General features: G+C 35.4%; 1 protein-coding gene and 1 non-coding gene across 2 annotated transcripts; one reads left to right on the plus strand and one right to left on the minus strand.

Annotated features, from left to right (window-relative positions):
* The first annotated feature begins 977 nt into the window (after positions 1-977).
* Positions 978-18,261, plus strand: LOC130999742 (uncharacterized). The gene is made up of 3 exons (XM_057925399.1): positions 978-990; positions 16,393-16,736; positions 17,489-18,261. Exons 1-3 carry the CDS (start codon positions 978-980, stop codon positions 17,735-17,737), a joined length of 606 nt encoding a protein of 201 aa, XP_057781382.1. The 3' UTR covers positions 17,738-18,261.
* Positions 7,719-7,791, minus strand: TRNAE-CUC (transfer RNA glutamic acid (anticodon CUC)). Its single transcript has one exon. It is a non-coding gene; the product is annotated as a tRNA-Glu (tRNA).
* Positions 18,262-18,618: the final 357 nt, after the last annotated feature.

Here is an 18,618-nt window from a genome sequence, read left to right on the forward strand (position 1 = left end):
AGTTCAGCTCTGGAGATGCCGGCTCTGCTCTGGATGTTGGCTCTGCTCTGCTACAGAGCTATCTTCGCAGCTCTGCTCTGTCGAGCGTCTCTGCTCTGCTCTGCAGCGCGGGCCTTCAGCTCTGGCGCAGGCTTTCAGCTCCGGCGCGGGCTTTCAGCTCTGGCGCGGGCTTTTAGCTCTGGCGTCCCGATTATGCACAAAAACACGATTCTTAGCCTAAAATCTCCAAAATTTGCACTCTTCCATCTGTAAAACCTAAATCTCCTGCAAAGCATAAAACAACACATAAAACGCACCAATTTCCAGAAGATTATCTTAAAATAAGCTCATGCAAACCCCAAAATTTAGAACAATTAAGCATAAATCAGCGCTGCACTCTGGTAGGCGGTCTCTGCCAACCTGCACTCTGGCAGGGCTGTCTCTGCCAGCGCTGCACAGAGCTTCAGGTTCTCTAAGCTGCGCGGGAGCTTCAGGTACGTTAGCCTGCGCAGGCACCTCTTGACTGCGCAGGCTCTTCGTATTCATTTATTATCCAAAGTCTTTAGTTAAACATGCGCTGGTTAGTTTATTTAATAATAATAATAACAATAATTAGGTAAAATGTCCATGTATTGCTAGGCACAACGCTGATTGATGGGTATTACAGTCCTCATCAATCAATATTTCAAAGAACAGAGCCCAAATCCTGTGCGTCGATTTTGGACAATCCAACGGTGATCAATTTCTCTTATCAAGATTATAAAAATTCGGCTGTTTTACTTAATGAAGGGTAGGTTTGTAATTTATTTTTCAGCATATCCGTTTAATGCATTAATTAGATCTAATCAAATGTTTTATTTATGGAAGATTCATTTTGGAGATAATTTGTCACATGAGAAACGCATACACAGAAGATTTCGATCGTTTCGTGCTTTTTGTTTCTCATCTTTAATTGTAGTTCATCATTGAAGACGATTTCACTGCTTCGAATCTATTCCATGGAAACTCAAGGTAAGTTTCCTGATGCCTTTCGTTCATCAGATTTTTAATGACGGCTATTAGATTTAATAGGCTGTTTTTTTTCTTGTTGTTTTTCGTTGATGATATATTTTGTCTCTGAATCATTGTCATTAAACGAACTCAAATAGATTATCAAGAATCCTGTTACGTCGTCGATATTAATTGTTACAGAATGCTTATAAATTCCATGGAAACGCCAAGTAAGTTTCATTATCATCAATTGTGCAGCAGATTTTTACGAACTCGAATAGATTTTACAGCTTTGATTTCAGTCTTAATTTTGCATCATTTATTTTTACCAGCTTGTTTAGAATGGTTAGATGACTGCCAATCCAACGTTGCTGAAAGGATTCTAAATGTAAAATTTTGAAGTAGATCGAATTGTAAAGTACGAAAAACTATATTAATTATAATCATTTTTTTGTGTGAATGACTACTTTACCCTTAATGAAATTATAATCAAAATACATAAAAAGAAATACTCCCTCCGTCCCAGCTTCTTGTATCCATTTTTAGTAGTATTTACTATTAAAAATGGATACAAAAAGCTGGGACGGAGGGAGTATAAAATTGAAAGAAAATTTAATTAAATAAATTGGAACAAAAAAAAAACGTAAGAATACTCCCAAGTACCCCCACCCAATTTCTTCTTCTTTTTTCAGACTCCAGCAACCATCGCTGGCTCATCTCTCACCACCACCAGCGGTCGCACCTGCCCCATCCCCTTCCACCACCTCCCCGCACACCAATTTCCTCTTCTATGTCGAAGTTGCAGACTCTAGAACCCACCGTCGCAGAATCAGTGGATGAACTGCAGATGACAAGTGTGGATGTAGGAGAACCACGTTTAATTCCAGCGGCGGCGATACAAGTAGATGTAGGCCGTGCCACGCGGACCAGCCACGACGGTGCGAAGTCTGAGAGGGGGGGAAGGGGGGGGGGGAACGACGGGGAAATTGGGTGGGGTGAGGGTTTTTATCTTTTTATTTGATTTTTATTTCTACATTATGTTTTTAGATTTTTAAATGTTTGATATATATTTTAAAATAGGGTGAAGGTGCATATATTAGCCCCTGAACTACACCCCCCTAGAGCCTTTAGCCCCCCATACTCGGTCAAAGCGCGTTGACCTCCCCAAAGTCTCGGAAGAAGGGTGCAAATAGGTCCACGAGTTAAACGGTGCCTAAACGCCGTCCCTTTTAATTTTTTTTAATTTCAAGCGGGCCCGCCCACTCCTCTCACAGCCCCCTATCTTCTTCTCCGATGGGGTAGATTGCGCCGACCGCCGCCCTGACTTCCCTCTCTCTCTCTCTCTCCTATGCTCTCTCTCAAGCTGCCACACAACACACACACACACAAACTGGAAATGCACACCACTCATCCCCTTCCTCTGGCAGACTACAGCAGCAGACGGAGCCAAACGTCACCGCGTGCCCAACTCCGGCAGTTATAGAGAGCCGCAACCCGTCACTCTTTCAACCGTTCCTCTTCAATCGTTGCCGCCGTCCGTATCTCGGACGACCGCGCCGCCTGACCCCTCCCTCCCGACTCCACTCTTCGATCTGGGTATCGACGCCGCTCCACGCGGCGCCGTCTCCTTCCTCGGCGACGGTGGAGATGTCGCCGCCTCCCTCTGCTCACAAAACCCCCACCGCCCCTGCTTCCCTTTTCTCCCTGAATCTACCTAATAGAAGTGAAGCTGCCACCATTAGCAGCAAACCTCCGCGTCCACCGCCTCCGATGTCCTCTTCTGAAGTTCCGACGCTATGGAATCCCAGGCAGCGGTTCCGTGGCGATTGATGGCAAAGGGTTGGAGAAGAGCGAGCATAAGTTTATTTGGATTGTGAGAGATGCAGACAAGGGTGACATCTTCGCCGGAGATCCCGTAAGAGATGACAATGGCGGTGGAGAAGAGAGAGAGAGAGGAGTGGGACCCACTAGAAATTAATTTTTTTTTTAAAAGAAAACGGCGTTTAGGCGCTGTTTAACGGAGGAACTTATTTGCACCCTTCTTCCGAGACTTTGGGGAGGTCAACGCGCTTTGACCGAGTATGGGGGCTAAAGGCTCTAGGGGGGTGTAGTTCAGGGGCTAATCTGCACCTTCGCCCTTTAAAATAAAATAGTAAAAGGGTGTTTAAGTAAAAGTGTTTATAATTAATATATTATTAATTTGATGGTTGTAATTAACTTTTACTTAATCAAAATGACTATTTTAATATTTGCCTCAAGTATTTATTACTGCATACAAGCACCTCTCTGCATTTGTGACACTATTCTATGTTCCAATATTTGCAATTTATTCTTTTTCGATTCCAAAAATCTGATATTTATTTTATTTTTGAAAAAATAAGTTTTAACTTCTGCTATTCGAGTTGGAATTGGAAGTTTTGCATGATTCAGGGAAAATTGGATTGTTGTTGAGATTAGTTTGCTCATTAAATGAAGCAATTTGCAAAGTTGTCAATATTAGACACAAAACATGTTCATTATGCAAAAATTCAGATGACGTGACTGCTGCTCACTAGGGATAAATAGGGTTAATCACAGTTTGTCTTTTAAAATTTCGGTGTTTTTTTAAAAAAAAATATACTCAAACATTTTCATTTGGAACAACCCTCACCATTGTTAGTTGCTGCATAATTTTCTTTTCATGTATATTAATAAGTTTCTTGTATAGTGTTTGATGTCATGTTGATAAGGATAATTTGATTATTTTTTATAGACATTTTTTATTATTATAACAATCTATAAATTTATAAAGTCTATGAAAATAGAGATAATTAATCAATCTAACAAAATTTGTTAAACTCTACATATTATAAAAATTCTATCAAAATCTTTTAAATTCTTAATTGAATACACCCCCCTAAAACTCGTACCACGTACCAACAATCATGAATATTCTGATGGGACGAATGAAACAAAAACATATTAAGGCACCACAATAATTCACAATCATATGTGGCATTTCTTCATTATTCTTATTGATCTTAAATCTGTGTTCTCGTATTGAAATTTTACTAAACTTCATCAATTGAGAACCTAAATAAAAGGTCGTTCATCATTCTCACATTGGTATTTTATTAAGGGTGTAATTGCCCCTAAATACATTACATTTCCCAATTTTCTGGTATTGCACATCACCTTGAAATCCGCCTCAAAATACATCACCTTTCCTCCTTTTTTTTCTTAAATTGCACATGGTCAGCCAACTACCAAACGTGAAAATGATGTGGAAGTCGGAAACGCCACGTATACACGCCGAAAAATTATTTTAATTGACATGACAGCCATGTAGGCAAAACTACATAGTTTTGAGTTCTATTTTTTTTTTAATTTTTGAAAATACAAAAAATATCAATAATTCTAAATACTGAAATTAAGCTAATGCGCTAATTTTCGCACCATACTTCTTCTCAAATGAATAAAGCTTTCGCACCATAATAATAATAATAATAATAATAATAATAATAATAATAATAATAATAATAATAATAATAATAATAATAATAATAATAATTAACATCAAATTACTACTAAAGCTCAAGTGATATAAACTGTAATTAACTCCAAATTGAAAAGATGTAACAATTAAAAAAAAATTATATTCAGAGAGATGAAAGAAAAACTAAAAGACGAAATGCGAAAACTGATTACAAAACAAAGATGAAAGAATGATTCTGACACAAATCAACGACGCAAAAGCTTGAGCGCCGCCTTAGTCAAAGTAGCTCTAAATCTTCGTACATCAATGGTCACATTCTGATTATTCAAGTAGACATCTCTTAGCTTACTACATCCCTGCCTGTGTATCAACATCGGTTCTTTGAGCACGGGATGATCCATCGGATAGCGTTGGAAGAGAGAGCTCTCCTTCATCTCAATCTTGTAATCCAGATACCTTATCTTCATCCCCGCCGACGGATTCCCGAAATCGAGCTTCGCGAATGTCAATGGCACCCAACGGCACTATCCGGATGAGCATTGCTTTGTTCTTTTGAGAAGAAGTATGGTTTGAAAATTAGGGCATTAGCTTAATTTCAGATTTTAGAAATATTGATATTTTTTGTATTTTCGAAAATTAAAAAAAAAAAAAAAGAACTCAAAACTACGTAGTTTTGCCTACATGACTGCCACGTCAATTAAAATAATTTTTCGGCGTGTATACGTGGCGTTTCCGGCTTCCACGTCATTTTCATGTTTGGTGGTTGGCTGACCATGTGCAATTTCAAAAGAAAAAAAAAGTGTTGTATTCTGAGGAGGATTTCAAAGATGATGTGCAATACCAGAAAATGGGGAAATATAATGTATTTAGGGGCAATTACCCCTTTATTAAGCTTCACCGAGTAAAAATACTTAGATGTATGCAAAAGAAATAAGATTTTCAATTTAATATTGTTAAATTAAATATTTTAGAATAAATAATAAAGTTAGAATTTTTGTTGAGACTAAAAAAATAAAATATTCTACCATCTTTTTTTTTGTTTTGAAAAACAATTCTCTACTATCTTACTTCATTCTTTATTCTTCTTTATCTTATATCTTCATTCTCACATTGAATTATAACATTCAATTTTGTTAATTTAATATTTGATCGATTCAGAGTAATTTATTTATAATTCTCATAAATATATGTCTACTAGAAATTCATTATATATAACAAACATATTTAAAAAACACCACAATTTCACAATCTTACATGACATTTTCTCCATTCCTTCTTATTTATCTTAAAGTCATGTATTCCCACGTTGAAAATTTACAAAACTTTATTAATTGAGAACCCAAATAAAAGGCTACACATCATTCTCACTTTGATTTATTTATTTATTAAACTTTACCAATTAGAATATAAATAAAATATATACATTTAAATGTATTTGTAATAAATAAGTCAATTTAATATGATCTAGAAAAATATGTTGAATAAATAATAAAGTTTAATTAGTTGAGACTAAAAAACAAAATATTCTAGCACTTTCATTGATCTACATTATATATTATTATTATTTGTCTTAAATCTTCATTCTCACTTTTGATACCACATCTTCTATGTTCAATGATCTAAAGATAAATATCTTCAATCTCCATATGGTGATGCATGCTTAGAAGTCTGATGATCAATAGTCAAGTTCTAGATAAGATGATACTTAAAAGTCAGATGTGATCTTTTCAAATGACACAATATTTTCAATGTTTAATACTCAAAAAGTCAGTTATGGTCTTTCAAACTCCAAATGATAATGTTCAGAAGCCGCATACACTAATACTAGATATAGTCATTAAGCTCCAGATGAAATGATGCTCACAAGTCCCATGCTCTGAAACTAGATGTGGTTTTTCAAGCTCTATATGAGATGATCTTCAAAAGTTTGATGTTCAGAATTGACATGGTCTTTCAAACTCCGAAATGATCAGAAGTCCCGTGCACAAAAGTAAAATGTGGTCTTTTGAGGTTGAGATGAGATGATGCCCAAAAGTAAATGCCACTAAGTCAGTTTTAGTCATTCAAGCTCTACATGAGATGATTTCCATAAATTCGATTCTCAAAAAACAGTTTTGATCTTTCAAGCTTCAGATGAGATGATAGTAAGAAGTTAGTTCCAAAATTTTAAACTCCAAATAAAATGATGCATGAATGTCTTATGCAAACATCAAGAATTCACATATCAACATATAATAAAATTATTTTAAATTGTATTTAGGACAAATACAAGTATATAAATTATAAATGAGTGAGACCACTAATCTATTAGTATTATTTATACTATTTATTATTAATGTTTACTTTGTTAATTATGTTTTACTTTTATTTAGACGAATAACTAATTACTATCATTACTTTATTTATATATTTAAATAGGTTCAAATAATTAATTGGATTTGAAATAAATATTAGTATATAAATTCTAGACGAATTCATGTGGCTAAATTCTAGAACATTTGTGTTATGCCTTGATAAATGAGTGTAGGTGGATGAATCAGCAACCGCAGTTTATAAAATTTTAACTCTTAAATTATAACGTAATTAAAATAATTATTCTCACTCTTTTCATGTTGTGCTTCAACATCGAAAATATACGTACATTATTATTTGGGTGGCGCCTTCACTTGAAATATAGCGGGCAATGGACGACAAGAAATCCAATGACAATAATGGAGAAGGGTGATAGAGGAACCCATACTTCTACATAAATACAGAACATAGCAAAGATCGTCAATTTATTTTTTCTTTGTTGTTGTTGCATATTTTAAAGATTAAGCCGATTAGAGGAAAACCCAATTTTCCTAATCTTTATTTTTATATTTATATTTTTTTAGAGCATGTGAAGAATTCATTTTCATTTTTTATGAGAAAATGAAAATTCGGGACATAAAACACTATTAACCCTTCTTTATTTTTAAGGTTCGAGGTGTTCTACATCATACTCCAAACAATTTGTCCATACTATAATAATTGAATCTCGTAGTCACTAAATATGTAAAATTGACATAATCTATTAATTCCCAAAAGAAACAATGTAGTCAACTTCCCAAAATGCAGAAATATTGACATAATAATAAAAAAAAATTGAATCCGGTAGTCACTAAATATATAAACTTGACATAATCTATTAATTCCCAAAATGCAGAAATATTGACATAATAAAAGAAAAATTAAACTTGACATAATCTATTAATTCACAAATTGCAGAAATAATGACATAATAAAATAAAAATTCCGTTGCCGGGACTTGAACCCGGGTCTCTCGGGTGAGAGCCGAGTATCCTAACCAACTAGACTACAACGGATGTTGCTATTAAAATGACTGTTTGTCACAATTTGTAAAAATTAGAGTTTTTCAAGACAAATTTTCCCCGTATAAATGATTACGGCTCTTGGCAATATGTCCAATATACAGCTCACGAAATTTTCGGAGCCTTTTTTTTTTTGTGAAACTCTTAAAGTTGATTTTATGATTTAATGTAATAAATATCACATTTAGTTTTAACATATAACTCAAGGAATGAGACATTTTTACCTATTAACACTTTATTTTCTTTAAAATTATTAATTTTATATTTGTAGAGGTTAAAATCTACAATTGAGGATGACGTCTGCACGTCCGGATAGATTGGGCACTAGCAACCTGTCAACACCAAAACACGTAAGAGCCCTAGGTTGGGCACCGGGAGGGGGTGTCGACCGTAGAGCCTCTGACGCTCAAGTCAGTAACGAAATAACAAAGTAGAATGACAAATGAAATGGAATAAGAGAGAAAGACAAGTTGGAATGCGTGATTATTCCAAGCTGTCAGAGGCGTCGGAGGGTGAAAACAGTGACAGCGGGTTGTGATAATGGAAGGTGGAAGGCGGAGATAGACCAAGTTGGCTAGTTCCGACTTAGAAGAGCAATAAGCGCGGTGGCAGAGTAGAGAGAATTCAAGAAGTAGAGAGCAAGTAGGATTTCGTATGTTTTGTAACCTAGTCGGTCTGTCTATATAAAGGGCAGCCAACCGCTAGGGTTTTACAAGCTGACCTTATCTGTCCACGCCTTCCACTTTCAAATTGTTGCGATTTGGACGGAATTATTCAGATTTTCTTCTTGATTATGTTAGCTTGGCATATTAGGTCTAGAGACCTTCTACGGTTGACGACTGGATCTTTTAATTTTGTTAGCTAGGTTGGTGATAGCCCTTGGGCGAACGTGAGGTATCTAGCTTGGTTGTTGATTCCGGTTGAACCGTAGTTCGTCAGGTTAAATGGGCCAATCTGCTTGACAAATTGGTTTTTGGGGTCGTGCCAGATTGGCGGGCTAGCTTGACGTACTAGCTTGATGGGTTCAGGTTGAATGTATATTATCCAATCTGATTGTTAGACTGGCTGGACTTGAATTGAAATATCCAACCAGAGTCTGGTCCAGGTTGGTCTTGAAACGACATACTTTGATTTTATTTTGAAATAAATCCAACCTGACTTTATCGGGCTGGGAGAACGAGTTTTCTTATGTAATTGGGCTATCATTGTTGTTGAGCCAAGTTGGTCCCAAGCTTGTCGGACTGGATGGACCGGGTTGCTTGACTCATTGAGCCAACTTGAAATGCCAATTAGGTTTGATCCAAGTTGATGGATGGTGGACGTCGCCAACCACCAAATAATTCCTGCGGAATTACCAAAATAAATTAGTATAATGGTAAGCAGGGTCGATCCCACAGAGAGCAGTTAAAAATCATTCAAATCCCTAATTCTATAAAAACGGTGATGCCACCACGCCTTAAATTTGAGAAGAATATTAATTAACTAAGAAAGCAAATTAAATCAAATAAAATAACTCTTGAAATAAATCAATAAAAAGGTAACTCGACTCGAATAAATCCACACTAATTTAAAGCTCTGATCATCGACGCAATAATTAATTAATCTCTATTAACCAATTAGTTATAGGATACCGTGATACGCACTGACATACCCCAATTCCCACTTACTGTGTCGATAGACGGCTAGATACGCTAGTCCTGCCTATTTCCCTTATTAAAATATAACATAGCTGGATACGTCAGTCTTAGATTTAATATTCTAATAGCATTAAGATGAAGGAATCCAATTTATATCAATTATCCTAGATACGCTAGTAATAATTAATATACTGATAACACTCATTTTTTCATAGTTTTTAGTGTTAGTATAATGTCATTTTTATAAGGAATTGAGTGTTGGATGATTGTTTTGTGCTTTTATTGCTTTATCTTGTGAACTATGTTACTTGCTCGAACTTTGATGAATTTTACAGGATTTTCGAGATGGAATTTGGAAATATTGTCAGAAATAGAAGTTGTAGTTCGTCTCAAGAAGAGTTCGTGAGCGCAAACGGATCGTAAATCGGAGTTCGGACGAGAAAGTTATGACCAAAACAAGAAAGTCGCGCACAGCAGTGAATAGTGTTGACGGAAATTTCCGAATTTTCGGGAATTTTCGAGTTTTTTTATATTTTCTCAGTATTTTCGAGTTCTACACTGTATTTATCTCCTGTGCCTATATATAGGTCCTTTCCCTGACCTATTAGACACATCTTTTTACATCTCTTCACATCCTTTCTTTTTCTTTTTTTTTTCTTTTCAGTTTTACATTCAGTTTTCATAGATTAGATTTATTTCTGCAGATTCAAGCTGTTCATCCAGAATTTCTTCCGGGTTTTATCTATTTCATTTATTTTAATTGCTTTCTTTTTATTTATGCTTTTGATTTATTTTAGTATGTCTGGCTAGTTCTTTTATCTGAACCTAGGGTTTGTATATAGCTGATTAATTATGTGTGTATGATTTATTGATAACAATTTTCCCTCCAACTTGTGATTCATGATTCCTGGTGCTTAATTTCTTGTGAATTATTTGACCAATAATTTACATGTCTAGCTGTTCAGTTTGAAGACTTGAATGCGATAATTGTTCAGCCGATTCAGGAATGCATGTTATAGTAGTAGCCTTGACACTTGCATGGGATAGGTGAAACTATAGGGAGCTATTCTTTGTGTACGCTTGGGAGTTAATTTATTCCTTGGAGTCTTGAATGTGAAGGGGGTAAATTAATCTACTTTCATAGGTGTTCGTTAGAGAAGCTTGTGAATAGTTCCCTGATCTCTCATCAGGGTTGGATTAAATTGGTAATTGAATCAATAGATTAAATGCATGTAATTAATTAGTAAAAGTACATCCCTAGGGTCAGAGTCTTTTAATACTTGATTTATTTGTCATTGTTTTTCTGCTGTTTAGATTTTTTTTTTTTAGTTTAGTATTTGATTCACCGTCTTATTTGCTTTGCCTGTCTACTGTGAGTGTCTGTTTAGGGAATAACTAAAGTAATTTCGGTTTTACAGTCTCTGTGGATACGATACTCGGTTACCAATTTTTGCTATACTCGGTTACCAATTTTTACTACAATTGCACTGTGTTAGTTGCGGTATTTTGTTGCTAATAAATTAGTGATCATATACCAATTAATTTCTACTACGAACATGGTAGTTTTATCACTAATCAGTCATATTCCAACAATTACGGATTGGAGGTGCTAATTGACTGTAATCCAATTAAACCTAAGTTGGCCAGACTTAAATAAAATCGGAATTATCTTTAAATCCTAGGAATTAATCAAAATTAATAGGAATCAATTTTAAAACCAATTAGGTCTCACAGATTATTAAATTAGTGTTTCATTATTCTCGCCGAATTAAATAATTAGCTACTCATAATATGAAAATAAAATACAATAAAATTAAATAAAGCAAACATAATTACTAATCTAATAAACTGAAATATATAAAATAGAATAATATTACCAGAAATACGATGAATCCAAATCTCAAAATAAAACGATAACAAAATAAAACGAAAAAAAGAAAATATCTCTCAAAGAATGAATTGTTCTTCTCGCTGTTAGATCTCTACAACCGCCGCCAAGTTCTCTAATCTGCCAAAGCTCCTAATCTCTCATATTAAAACAAACGTGTAGTGCTTGAATTAAAAATAATCAAAGGTTCCCCTCCTCTCCAAACAAAGTCAACTATATATACCTAATCAATCTCAAATTGCGGCTACACTAATCCCAAGAGTCCTAACTAGATAAAAATAAGAGATTAAAACCCCTAAGGCATCTCCAACCATTTACACCAAACCCAAACCCATTTTACAGTATATGTCACATCCAACAGTAATTCTTCTCCAACCATTTACACCAAACTCAAACCCAAAAGAATATTCTTTAAATATTCTCTTTCCACTTATTTTTTATACTTCTTCAATCATACCTATATATTTCTTTTAAATTATACATTTGCCCCAATTTTTTAATTAACAATTTCATATTAAAATAAATATTATATGGAAATTAATTTTATTATTATTATTATATTAAATAAGAAATAAAAAAACTAAACTTTAAAATAAAATTCATTAAAATTCATTAAATATTACATAACTTGAAAATTAAATACAACAAATAAACCAACATCCACATAAAATTCAAGACACGGAATTATGTTGTGTAATTTTAATTATGTTGTTTTTATGTGATGTGGTATTTATATTATTAATATTATTTTAAATATTCTTGTATTATACATTTTAATATGTCATGTAATTATAAATTAATCTATTTTATTGTTGCAAATTAAAACTCTATTTTCAACTAAATTATTCTCAACCAAATTATTATTATTATTATTATTATTATTATTATTATTATTATTATTATTATTATTATTATTATTATTATTATTATTATTATTATTATTATTATTATTATTATAACTTTCATTCATTTCTTATAAACCTACGAAATTAACAAAAAAAAATTAACTTTCATTCTAATCATTTAAACCTACTAAATTAGCAAAATAATATCTAGGGGGTTAATTTGCAATTCTTAAAATTAATTAAGGGGTTTTGGTGTAGTGAATAGTGTTACACCAAATTTGGTGTAACACTATTCAAATGGTGGCCCCAAACCCATTTTGGGTTTGAGTTTGGTGTACCATTGGATAGGTTTTGGTACACCAAAATGGGATTTGGTGTACCATTGGAGATGGTCTAAGTGGCCGAATCACCCCCAAGCCCAATAAATGGCAATTTTCGGCCCTTACACAATAAATGAATCAAAATTAATTAAAACAAGAGTTTTGGGCTAAATTAAATCTAGAATAATTAATTCTAAGCCCAATCTTTAATTCCTCTCCAAAATCAATCAACTTCTTCCATAATTCTCGACTTTCACCAACTTCTTCCATCTCCAATCCATCTAATTCCTGCGCCAAATGTCAACAACTTGGGTAATATCAAGGAAAAATCAACGGCAAAACGCCACGAAAATAGATAACTAAATCACACACATCAATGGATTTTATCCACTACAATATTAATATTTAGAAAATATAAAATAAAGGCAACATCGCATTTTAGCCAAAATCAATTACATAGTAAAAGAAAATCCTGCTCATATGGATAAAATTATGTCAATAGTAGCATTTTTAGCCAAAATACCCTTGTAGTTGTAGTGTGTGTAATAGTGTAAAATATATTGTTGCACAGTTTTTTTTTAATTTACACAATTTTGCAAAATCGTGTAATAATCTTAAAAGTGTGTAACAATGTATTTTGCATTGTTACACTTTTACTATTATTACACACTTTTGCGAAAACGTGTCTCATAGCATAAAATACACTATTACAAGATTTTTGTGATTTTGTGAAAATCGATTAATAGTATATTTTACACTGGTACACAATTTTTTTGCAAAAATGTGTAATAATCGTTCGGAGAGGCAGTGGAGAGAGAGGCGGTGGAGATCGACACAAGGGAAGAGAGAGAGACAAAGAGAGAGAGGGGGGGAGGGGAGAAATTTAACTAGTGTGCGACCTATCTCCAGAAAGGTCGCGGGGCGGAGCAAGTTGCCGATGTCGAAGGAAGCGGGGTTACGGAGGTGGCGAGAGGACTCAAGGACCATGGCGGAGTAGAAATTCTCAAGGTAGGTGGCGTGAGTAGAATTCACCATGGAGTTGCGGTGGCGACGGGCGACGATACATACAAAAGTGGGAGGAATGGATGGCGAGGAGATATGGGGGATGTGGCAAAGCAGGTTGGGAAAGGCGGGCGCATGCGAGGAAAGAGGGAAACTTGCTAGAGAGGCAACGAAGTGGTGACGAGGGCGAGCAACGACTAATGTAGAAGGAGATGACGAGGAAAAAAAAAAAGGATGCGACATCACGAGTCGGGGAGAAGGTGGCAGGCTAGGAGAGAAGGGGGATGCGATACCTTAATTAATACATATGTTTATTATATTTTAATATTTTATAATATTTTAGAGTTGTTCGTTATTTTTTTATATATAAAATTATAGGTTTATATAATATTTTTTGTTCTAAATAAATATAAATAATAAGTTGGTAGAGTGGATAAGACCTCACTCTTTCTTCCAAAGAACCAAAGTTCGAATCTTATTACTACAATTTGAAGTAATTTTAAAAAAAAATTGAACTAAACCGGTTAATTCGGTTAACCAATTAACATATTTCATTTTCGGTTACCTATTTTATGGTTAATCGGTCCCGGTTAACCGAAAAATCAGTTCGGTTATAACTGAAATGAACCGATTGCCATCCCTAAAAGTATTTGTGGGTAATTTTATAATTTTAATTTTATGGGCAATTTAATCATTTAACATAAAAATTAGGTAATTTTTAAAGTTTTTATCTGATGAATTTATTATTAAAAAAATAGGCTAATTTGATATATTGATGGTTTATTATTTGTTGACTCATTCTAGAAATAAATATATTGATAATTTGCAATCATATTTCATACTTGGCCGTAGGCCGTAGATAATACGCAACAGAACTCAATTGAGACGAAGCTCTCTTGCTTTTTATCAGCATACCTTCGTACTGTGAAGTTTAAAGGGTTAATTACGTAAAAAATCATGAACTTTAGGCCGATTTCCAAGTTTGCCATGAACTTTTTTTTTTATCAAATTTTCCCTGAACTTAACCAACTGATCAATTTTGCCATGGTTTTCAAAAATCCCCAAATTGAGTGCTGACATGGCACTTTTCAATGACCTGAAATATGACATGGCGCCGCCGGACGGGAACCAAAACGACGTTGTTTAGTTGGGCGTAAAACGACGTCGTTTTACCTCAAATTCTAGCCCCCGTCTTCTCCTCTCTGAACTTCGGCAAAGAGCCGCCCACCGGACCGCCCCTGCCCTTAGTTTTGTAGAGCCTTAGTTTCCCAAATCTCTCATTCCTTAATCTCGCCAGAGCGATGAAAGGCGGCGCGAGGTAGGGTGGTGGCGCCGCGCGAAAGGGGGCGCAAACCCTAGTGAGGTGTGAGGTCGGCGGCGCGAGATCTGGGGAAGAAGAAGATTTTTTGAGGGAGAAGGAGTCGACGGCGGCGATGGATGTTTGGGGAAGAAGAAGAACGGCGTGAGGTTTGTGGTGGACGGCGGTGGTGGAGGTATGGGAAGAAGAAGAATTTCTGGAATAATGTGAGGTCTGCGGTGGAGAATTCTGGATTGATGCGAGTCTAAAATTGAAGATGACGAAGAGTTCCAAAGCTGACTAAGCCTTGCCAGAGTGCAGAGCTGCCAGAGGCAGTTCTGCCGACTTTGCCCGACTCAACTCTGCCCCGACTCTGCTCTGCTCTGCCGACTCCCCCACTACGTGCCACATCAGCTCGGTATTACCACGTAGGCGAAAGGTTAGCTTGGTATTACCACGTAAGCGACACGTCAGCTCGGAGCTTCACCAGAGCAAAAAAGCATGGAAAAATTGTTCAACCCCTTAAGTTTAGGGAATTTTTGATAAAAAAAAAAGTTCATGGCAAACTTGGAAATCGGCCCAAAGTTCATGATTTTTCGCGTAATTAACTCAAGTTTAAACCCTAACTCAGAATCGAAGGCGGATTTGTTCTTCAGTCGTATTTTCTTTAAGAAAAAGAAATTGGATCTTTCAATTCAACTGGCATTTGATGTTTTACAATAGTATCGCCGTATTAGAGGTTCTGCATCGAAGGCTATTTCTTCTGCTTGCGTCGGATTGCATTCTTTCATCTTCATGCAATAAAATAAATCCAGAACAAAAAATTGGAGAAATTTAGCTTATGTTTGCGAGGAGTTAATGTTTGGGAAATAAATTTTTTTTGGGATATAATATATAGTAATTAATAAATAATTATTTTTTTGTCATTAGATCAACAACAATAATAAAAACCTACAATAGTTTCATTCATTACCATGTCTATTACATTACAAATAATCTATGAATAGACACTTGGCGAACCCGAGCTAGTAATTGTGGAAATAATAAATAATCACCTGGCCCAAAGTTGATCAATGTTGAATTGGGAGAAATTATTTCTCGGATCAAGACACGCCATGCATCTAAGCAAATTAGTGCTAGCTTCGGAAAACCGAGTGTTTAGCTCTTGTATTGTTAGATCAACAACCTAAAATATTAATAGAGTATTTAGTTTATTATTAGTGCTAGCTTTCAGTCTGTCCCGTTTGTATTTCTTAACAGAGTATTTAGTTTATTATTATTTTTAATTTCTATATTTAAAATTTAAAAAAAAAAAAAATTCAAAATTTGGGGGGGGGCTCTAGCCCCCCCTAGCCCCCCCCTGGATCCGCCACTGAAGAGAGATATGTTCTCTGAAGATCCTACATTATATCCTATATTAATTAATACTACTACAAATTAATGCTTAAAAGAAACTAAGGGAGCAATGCTTTAGTTTTGATCCTTAACAGTATATTATTTTTAAGTTCATAGATCTTGTATAGTTCTTCATTTAAGTCTGGTTCCATACCATCCAGACAATGTTATAGCAATGTCTTATGATGAATTGGAACATCATTTTTTGCAGTATGTTTTGAGCAAAAGTATGAGGTTGGGCAAATATATGTTCGGAGCACTGCTCGTGCATATGAGATCTATTATGCAACTTCTCCTCATAGTATCAACGAGTATCTGTCTACTGTTCGGTGTGGTGTTGCTGAACGAGGTGACAAAGTTCTCGAGACCTGTTGTGTTGAAGATGTTGCCGAGGAGCATGGGAAGTCTTTATCAGGAGACGTAACTGCAGAAACTGCTTCAAGTGGAGGAAGTGCTGCCACTAGTGAGGATGATTGGGTTAAGATAAAAGTCCCTGGGACTGGGAGCAGTCCTGCTTCAGATAAGACTGATACCAATGGATTGAACAACATACAGGTATAAGGGAAATCTCTAACTCTTTGCACCAAAGTGGTGCATTTGTACATAAAAAAAATGGTAGAATTACTCTACCAAACTAATGTACATTCCACCTACAGTTTGTGAGTTATGCACACCTACATGTATTACCAAGATATTTCTTGTTATCTTATGAACAATAATATTTCACCAAACATGTACGTATAGTTTTCTATCATTTACATAAAGTCTGTAGTTTTAGTAGTTTTTACATATAATTAATGATGATTCTAATTAATATACGTAATATATATAGGGTTATATAATATATATATATTGAGAATTTCCTTGTGTTCACTACTTAGGGATTTGAAGTGTTTTAATAGGAAAAATAGGATATGTCTGCCTCTTGTACTCTGCATTTGACCCTTGTTTTGATGAAGTTGTTTCTTCTGCTCTAGAAGTAGTACTGGATAAATTGATGTCGTTTTCACCCCTCGCCCCCCTCTTCAATTTCCTTACAGCCATGAAGGATTTTCTTACTGGTTGATGCTTGATGATTTACCATGTTAGCAACTGGGATACGTTTGAGGGGAATGATAGTGCATTGATAATTTCTTTAAGCTTTTCATTTACTCATTACTATGTGGGTGGCGTGTAGTAATTTCTATTTAGCAAATAATAGAACCCAAAAAGTTTCAGACCTATAACCTCTCGAGGTACTATGGTGAATCCTCATGATGTTCTAATAACTGTACTTATTATGGTGTATAATTTTAAGTTTTATGCAGGACCTATATGAGGCTACGGCACAGATAAGTGATTCAGAGCCTTGTTTGTCACTTACAATTCGATTATTATCACTTCAGGACAAAGGACATGTATATGTGGATGAAATATATGTGTTTGTGGATCCTGTGGAGTCAACTGATTCGGGAAATGGGGCTGCGTCGGCAGGAGGCTTGACACAAAGTTCTCTTATGGCCAACCCTTCTGCAGTTATCAAAATCGGGTGTAAGCCGAGCTCAAGAAAAATCTGATGAAGTGCTTAAGAATAGTAAGATGGAATCCGTATCAACAATTATTGACAAAATTGATTCTCCTCCAAAGGAACATTGTGAGGATACTACTGAGTCAGCTGAACATCAGCAACACACTTCTGCAAAGCGATGTGGTGAGGCAGCAGATGCAAATGGTTTTCAGCCAAGCCATCTTGAAACAGCCATGGAACAGCTCGTCTCTCGTCTGAGTAGAGTGGAAGATATATGTTTGAGGTTCGAAGAGAAAATGTTGAAGCCAATAGAGAGGATAGAGGCAAGGCTTCAACAAGTTGAAAATCAACTTGAAAAACTTGCCAAGAGTTCTCGTGATTTTGGTTTGCCACATTGCACAAGAATCTCTGCCCCTGCATTTTCATGCAGTGAATCAAACGCAAGCTCTTTCTACAATGATGAAGTTGAAAAGAAGGATTTTGCAAGTGATAACATGCCTAACTTATCCCTTGAGGCAAATTTTAATCCAGGCCTTATTATAACTGCTCCTGAATTTTCATATGGTGAAGATGATGAAGATGTATCTGACCCTTCACATGTTGCTTCTTTAGACTTGGAGTTTCCTATTTTAGAAGTGAAATTCACTTCTGCTTTGCACATGAGTACGAAGTCTGCCCTTGAAGCTCTTTTGGATGATGAAGCAGCAGAATCGAATACTGAAGCTCCTCCCATCGATACGATAGAGATTGATGGTGTTAGCACTAATGGGAATGAAACAACGTATGTTTTGTCGACAAACTGCCTCTTGGTAGATCTTGCGGTGGTCTCTTCACATTTGGAGGCTGCAGGATCTCACAGCCTATCTCCTACAAGCAGCTCGGAAATGGCCGTGACTCTCATCTAATACTTTTCATGAATATCGAGTCCTT

Source organism: Salvia miltiorrhiza, chromosome 1, assembly GCF_028751815.1.
Source record: "Salvia miltiorrhiza cultivar Shanhuang (shh) chromosome 1, IMPLAD_Smil_shh, whole genome shotgun sequence".
NCBI classification, from domain to species: domain Eukaryota; kingdom Viridiplantae; phylum Streptophyta; class Magnoliopsida; order Lamiales; family Lamiaceae; genus Salvia; species Salvia miltiorrhiza.

Excerpts from the sequence above, each read along its gene's own strand:
- LOC130999742 (XM_057925399.1), top strand. Across the intron at positions 16,737-17,488 it reads ATGGATTGAACAACATACAG|GACCTATATGAGGCTACGGC; the intron begins GTATAAGGGAAA and ends AGTTTTATGCAG.